At 37.2% G+C, this 6,904-nt stretch overlaps 1 protein-coding gene across 1 annotated transcript in view; it reads right to left on the bottom strand.

Annotated features, from left to right (window-relative positions):
• Positions 1-3,761: 3,761 nt before the first annotated feature.
• The window catches only part of LOC121865485 (zinc finger protein 277-like), a 40,435-nt gene continuing 37,292 nt past the window's right edge, over positions 3,762-6,904 (bottom strand). Inside the window, exons 12-13 of the mRNA XM_042364978.1 lie at positions 5,188-5,293; positions 3,762-4,233 (exon numbers count right to left, since the gene is read on the bottom strand). Coding sequence (XP_042220912.1) covers positions 4,114-4,233; positions 5,188-5,293 — 226 coding nt within the window. The 3' untranslated portion in view covers positions 3,762-4,113. The remainder of the gene's footprint in view (positions 4,234-5,187; positions 5,294-6,904) is intronic.

Below are 6,904 nucleotides of genomic sequence, written 5' to 3'. Positions count from 1 at the left end.
TCCCTTGTTTGCTGAATACTGTACATAAAATATTTTCTCTTTAATTTTCACCAAATCTAATAAATATTGATAATTATAAGTGATATTATGGAAAATTTATTCAATGTTTTGAGTAGCCTCTGAAAGACATGATGTTATCATTAATAATCTTCTAAGCATACACAAATTTCATGAAACCTTCCAATAATTGCAATTTGTACCTAATTTCTCTTTTTTCCAAACATTATGCTAATCCATGTTACCTAGGATTCACATAATTGTTACTTTCCATTTTCTATCACAAAGGAAAGATTATTCATGAAAAAATATTTTTAACACAGAAATCAAGCTGCTTTTATATGTCTTGCCATTTCCCAAAGTGAGGAAGGTTCAACTTACCAATGCATAGAGAGAAGATGCTAGTGTTTTTTTTTTTTTTTTTTATATATATATAAAATACTGTATACAATTGCATTGCATTAGCAAAATGGAAATTCTAATTACTTGTTGTCTTGTCGTGTAAGAGGGTAAAAGTGTCAATGCAAAAATGATGAATGAAAAATAATTAGATGTACCAGTAACTGAAAGCCTCTGTTTCTATAACACATTTGCCCCCATTGGTCCAAAAGTAATCACACAATATGAAACTTTAATCTTTATATGCATCCAAGGATACATATAAAGAAGCCCACAGAATTTCATTATTATAGACCAGGTTTTTTGCTTCTTCCATCTCATGTTGGTATTACAAACAATGACACTGTAGACCGTCTTGCAAAGAATGCCTGTAGACTGGCCCTCCCTCCTGCTGGGGCTACACCCTCCCTCCTCTGCTACCGAAAGAGAATACGTTCAGCCGCTATTTTCCCTACAATCCATCACAGAGATAGTGAACGGGCCGAGAGTATACCCGCCCAACACTATAATCACTTTCTTCCGTATCCAAGTACTTATGGTCCGCAGAAATAATGTTGTCTCGGCTTGTATTAGGTTAGAATACATACACACATACCTGGCAAGTATCTGAGGCGGGGGATGTCCCGCACTTCTCGTCTTGTAAACTCTGTAACTGTTCCAATACTAACACCCTTCAACACTATTGCCTTGACTGTCCCACTGTCAGGGACCTCCTACCACAGGAAGAGTCACTAACCACTATACAGTGGTCCCTAGTTAACGAGCGCCTCGGTTAACGAGTTACCTTCCATAAGATTCTTAACTTTGGTTAACGAGCAATCCCCCGATTAACGAGTTTCTTACGAGCCAACCTCAACATGTTTTCACTTGCATTTGGCGGTCCACCAGCTGTAGTATTAGTTCGCCAATACAGAAATCGGTTCTAGGGCTTATATTCCTTACCATTTTAGTAAATATCAAGAAGTTTATACGATTGTAATCAATAATTTTAAAGTTTAATATTAAATTTTTTAGTCATTTTAACAATTATTGAACATAATTGAAGGTAAGGAAACTAGTTTTATGCGCGCCATCTAGCCTGTCAACACACCAAACAGGCGTCAGTGTTTGTGTCTTTTCAGTGGAGGTAACATCTTGCTTGACTCTCTTCAACTAAATGATTTTTTTCCGTGTTTGCGAGCAAATTATTGGTCATTTTGAAATTTATTTTACATATTGACAATATATAATGCAGTGCAGTGTTGATTTAAAGAAAATAATCTTGAATTACACCAAGAGAACTAAAATTTTATGGGTGAAATGGCGCCATGGGGTGACTTCTCTTCCACCCCCATTCTAATTCCCATCATCATCATCATCATCCAGGAGCCTTCTACATACACACCTCAAAGTAAGTGTACTTTTCTATCTTTTTTGTTGAATTTAGGCAATTTTCGGTGAGCTGGAACCAATCACCCAAAAACCCATTGAAACAATGGTTTCGGTTAACGAGCAACCTTCTAGAACGGATTGTGCTCGTTAACCGAGGGACCACTGTATATATATATATATATATATATATATATATATATATATATATATATATATATATATATATATATATATATATATATATATATATATATATATATATATATATATATATATATATATATATATAATATTCAGAAATTTCAGAGTAATTTCAAATGCCGCGCCATTGGCGATACTGAGTTTTCAAGGTCGTCTGAGGGAAGAGAGCGCTCCCCGCACATAGGAGAGGTTGTGGAACTAGGCCTATATGATATTAAATGTAATTTGCCGAATTAATAATGATGCGAATCATGAAGTTAAGGGACTATTATTGAATTTGGAATTATTATAGATCGTTTATCAGTCTGAATAATGTTGCAGGTGTCCCAAGGAGTTATTAGTTAGGCGGAAAATATGTCACGTAGGCCTAAGCTAACGCCTTGAGAGGACACGAGGTTGGCTAGCTCTCAGTAACGCGAAAGCATTCGGACCAACAAGACGTCCCTGCGCGTCCGTCACAGAAATAGTCACGTGGCCTAGTCACCTGTGTTGCACTATTGCAGTATAACAAGTAAGTCTCATTCGATCTCAGACAGGGTTTAGATAGGGCAGTGATAAAGTTAACAAGAGATAACAGTGAGTTCATTTCAGGGTTTCCGTCAGAACCCACTTGACTGCGAGAAATTGACTGCGAGACATTGACTGCCGTTGATGATTGAGGATTGGCGATTGTTGCCATTGGACCGATCAGTGTAGGCCTGTCACTGTTTAGCGGGGTATCAAAGGATCTCTTGAGTGAATCTAGCCGTCTGGGTGCCCAGCTGACGACGGGACGATCGTTGGGGTCATCAGCTCTCCTCTACCTCGGCTCACAATACCACATATCTTAAGCAGCTTAGTGAAACCCTCTTGCTAACAGGAAGCTAAAGCTTCTCTCAACTGTACAAGGTCTGATTGGCTCACTCCCTTCCGCTTCATGGATGTACTGGGGGTAAAGTGAAGCCAGCTGAGTGATACAGGGCCGCACACTGGGGCCAAGAGTCAGTGGAGTTTAGAGGTACACTTTCCAAGGTGGAGAAAGGCTGATTTGGGCCTTAAACTACGGGTGCCTGTTGGTTGTGCCTTAAACGACTACGGAGTGCAGGTGGAATCTGTGTGTGTGTTAGGTTAGGAAGCATGGTTCACGGGTATTGGTGGACTCAGTAACTTCTTAATAATAGTGACAATATTTTTGTGTGTAGTTAATACTATTTTTTCAGTTACTAATGTATGCTGTGTGCATTTAATATTTCTTTATAATCTCAATCTCAGGTATCACCTTTGTTCCCCAGAGTAGTGTTTAAGTTAGGTTAGGAGGTGTGTATCTGTTGGGGGTAATATAATTTTGTTGAGCGTCCTGAAGGCCTATTCAGGGTGGAGTTAATACGCTCTGATTTTTACTCGGTATACCATTTTCTCAGTGCTGGATATAATTTTGGTGAGTGCCCTTGAGGCCTATTTATTGTAGAGTTATTAATTTCTTATTTTTTTAATACCATTTTCTCAGTGATTGATATTTTGTTGAAAGCCCTTAAGGCCTGGTTCATGTGTGCTAGCAACATTTCTTAATACTGTACTTTAAACTTATTATCCTCTAATGAGGTTCTAATAATTTCAACATCATGTATAACTTTTATTCCCCAGAGTAGTATTTTAAGTTCAGGTTAAGAAGTGCGCATATTGGTGTACCATTATTTGATTGTATTTGTAGTGTTGGTAGGGAATATAAGTGTAAATTTTACAGTGTGTCTCATACATCCCAGTCACAGACGCTATCCTTCCACGGGTCACGGACAATTCATTTTGGTTAGTAAAGTTAAGTGCTCTTGTGCTGGTTCAGGATTTCTCACTAAGGGGCGCTTCCACTGCAATTACCATCTAATAATCTTTAATAAACCCCAAGTCAAGTAAGAAATTAAAGGTGGAAATAAACTTGTAATGTCTAATAGTGGCCTCATTAATATTCCTTCGTCTAACAGATTTGCAAGCAAGAAAAGAAAGTAAGCTTATTTATCTGCATAAATTTATGAAATTGTGAGGTACCTCATGAAATGTGGATTTATGTTTAAAAACAAATACTTTGCTGTAAATGTATGTATTTTTTCTTTACTAAACTGGAACCAACATCAGAAAATATATTAACCTTTAGTCTTTAAAATTATTCCTTCAGTCATCTTCTGTAAATAACACTGAAAGATGGGGATGCACGTTTTCCAACAGTTCCTTCCGCACAGCCTCGTCACTAAGAATGGATGGTGGCAGGTTAACCTCCTCACTGAACACAACCTACAAGAAATATTAAAGTTAGTTTTTAGCATGAGGTCACTATGATTTAAGGAACAAAGCTCCTTCAGCACAATTACAACTTGGGAGCATAAAATCAGATATATGGGGTGATTGTTTATGAAAGCTAGTGGATAATCAGTGTTGAGAATAGAATACTGCAAGGAAAATTGGAGGTACCCTGTGAACACTGGTAAATGGTAAATTTGTCAAATTTTGGTAAATTTGTCAAAATTTACAATGTGCTTGGAGCATAAACAGTATGAGGTACAACATCACCATTTCTTTCTATTCTGTATGGGTGTGAAATCAAATGCTTCCAAAATAGATAAGATGAGAATGAGAGCAATAGAAATTAGTAATGTATGTATTCAGTTTTACAAGACTTTAACAAACTGGTAGGGTATGAGAACTATAGATTTGGTGGAGAATCCTTGGAAACCTACTATAATGAATGTACAGTCAACAAATAAAATTTCTGCAACTTTATGGTGTTATACAATATGACACACCAGACCAAGAATTCTGAACAACAATCATTAATGCAAATGATTCCTGGTAATTTCTCTGTATTAACTATGTGATATAAAAAATACATAATACTGGTTATACAATGCATCACATAACCAGAAATACCAACCTTACCAAATTAACATGGCCTCAGCCAGTGTTCGTTGCAGAGGCCATCAGACCAGGGGGGTGTAGAATTTTTTTTGCTGACTGTACATCTATTTAGGCTTTACAGACATGTGATTATTTCAGAGTACTGTAATACCACACAAGAAAGCAGTGGGAAGATCTAAGAATTTACCATTTGGGCATGACAAGGATACTGTCTATAAGAGAGTTAATAAAGATGGGAGTCAAACAAGTCAGGTTACCCAAAATAGTCTTGGTGTTTGTGTTTCACCCCACTTATATGGTAATGGAATATAGATGACATACAGACACACTCACTTCATCACGACTTGAGTCAGGATGGTCGGGGTCTTCATCGTCCGAGTCTCCAGCTTCACGAAGTCTCTGAAGTAGACCATCCTCCTCCAAAATAGGTTGCAACCATCTACAACATAAACACAATAAAAATCTTAGGATATAGCCACCCTTATTTACCTAGCTAATCTCCAACTCTTATAACAAAAAATAAACCTACCCCATTTACAGCTATGGTGATTATTTAGCACCTTAAGTTGTGGTGACCAAACATTCTGTGTAAATAAGCCTTTATTCTTTATGTTGACATGATGATGTGATACAGAAATGTACAGTGCCATCATAAATTTTAAACCGATATCTCACTCCATAAAATATCTTTATGATTTTGTGTGAAACAACTTGACACAACGGATGAAGGATTTTGACAACCCAATCGAGTCAACTGGAGTTTTTATGTTCATTCTGAAATACTTTTTGGAGCAAGTGTACAGTGAGAGAATGAAGTATCTTCCCAGCTTTGGCTAAAGTATAATGAAACCTGACTACCCAACACAGTGAATGGTGTCCCTGGCAACCCCTTTCCAAGGTTCCACAGGCCTGCCACCTGTTTATGGGCTCCACAAATGCTTGTGCTGAGTGGCTCAACCTTTCTGCTTTGTAAATTAATTTCACCATTAGCCAAAATAATTAGTGCGGAGTGGTTCTGGGTTTGAGAGATTTCTGGGTGTGCAGACAAGTTTTCTCACCCCCAGAATTTCTCCAGGTACAGTATGTCCTCGCTTAATGTCGTGGTTCCGTTCCTGAAAACCGCGACATTAATGGAAACAACATTAATGGAATCAATTTTTCCCATAAGAACTAGATAAAATACAGGAGTTATGTTCCCGAGCCTCCCTTTGGCCCATGAAATACATTACATATACAGAAATTCGATGTCATTTTTATAGAAAATAGTATATACAATGATCCCTCGGTTAATGAATGCCTCGGTTAACGAATTACCTTCCATAAGAATCTTCATTTCGGTTAACGAAATTCTTACGAAATCATGTCAACATGTTTTCGCTTGCTCACCAGCTGGAATATTAGTCCGCCAAAACCGTAATCAGTTCTAGGGCTTAAATTCATTCCCATTTGAATAAATACCAAGAAGGTTGTACTATTCAATAATTTTCCAAGTTTTATTTTAAAATTTTTAGTCATTTTAACACTTATTTAACATAATTGGAGGACAGGAAACTAGTTTTCGGTGCGCCAATCAGCCACTTGACTCACCCACCAAAGCATCAGTTTGTATCTCTGGTCAGTGGAGGTAACATCTTGCTTGTGGGTCTCTTGAACATAAACTATTTTTATGTTTTTACAGTACAATTATTGGTCATTCTGAAATTTGTTTAACATATTGACAATATATAGTGCAGTGCAGTGTTGATTTAAGAAAATAGTCTTGAATTACACCTAGTGAACTTAAAATTTTATGGGTGAAATGACAGCATGAAGCATGGGGTGATTTCTCTTCCACCCCCACTTCCTTCTCTTCTCCCTTCTCCTCCACCCCCACTTATAATTCCCATCATCATCATCATCATCATCATCAACCAGACGCCTTCTACATACACACTTCAAAGTAAGTGTACTTTACTGCATTTTTTTTTACTTTGTATGTAATTTTCGGTCAGCTGGAACCAATTACCCAAAATCCCATTGAAACAATGATTTCGGTTAATGAACGACCTTC

This window comes from Homarus americanus, unplaced genomic scaffold, assembly GCF_018991925.1.
Source record: "Homarus americanus isolate GMGI-L3 unplaced genomic scaffold, GMGI_Hamer_2.0 scaffold25483, whole genome shotgun sequence".
Classification (NCBI taxonomy): Eukaryota; Metazoa; Arthropoda; class Malacostraca; order Decapoda; family Nephropidae; genus Homarus; species Homarus americanus.
This window is presented reverse-complemented; position numbering and strand designations above follow the sequence as displayed.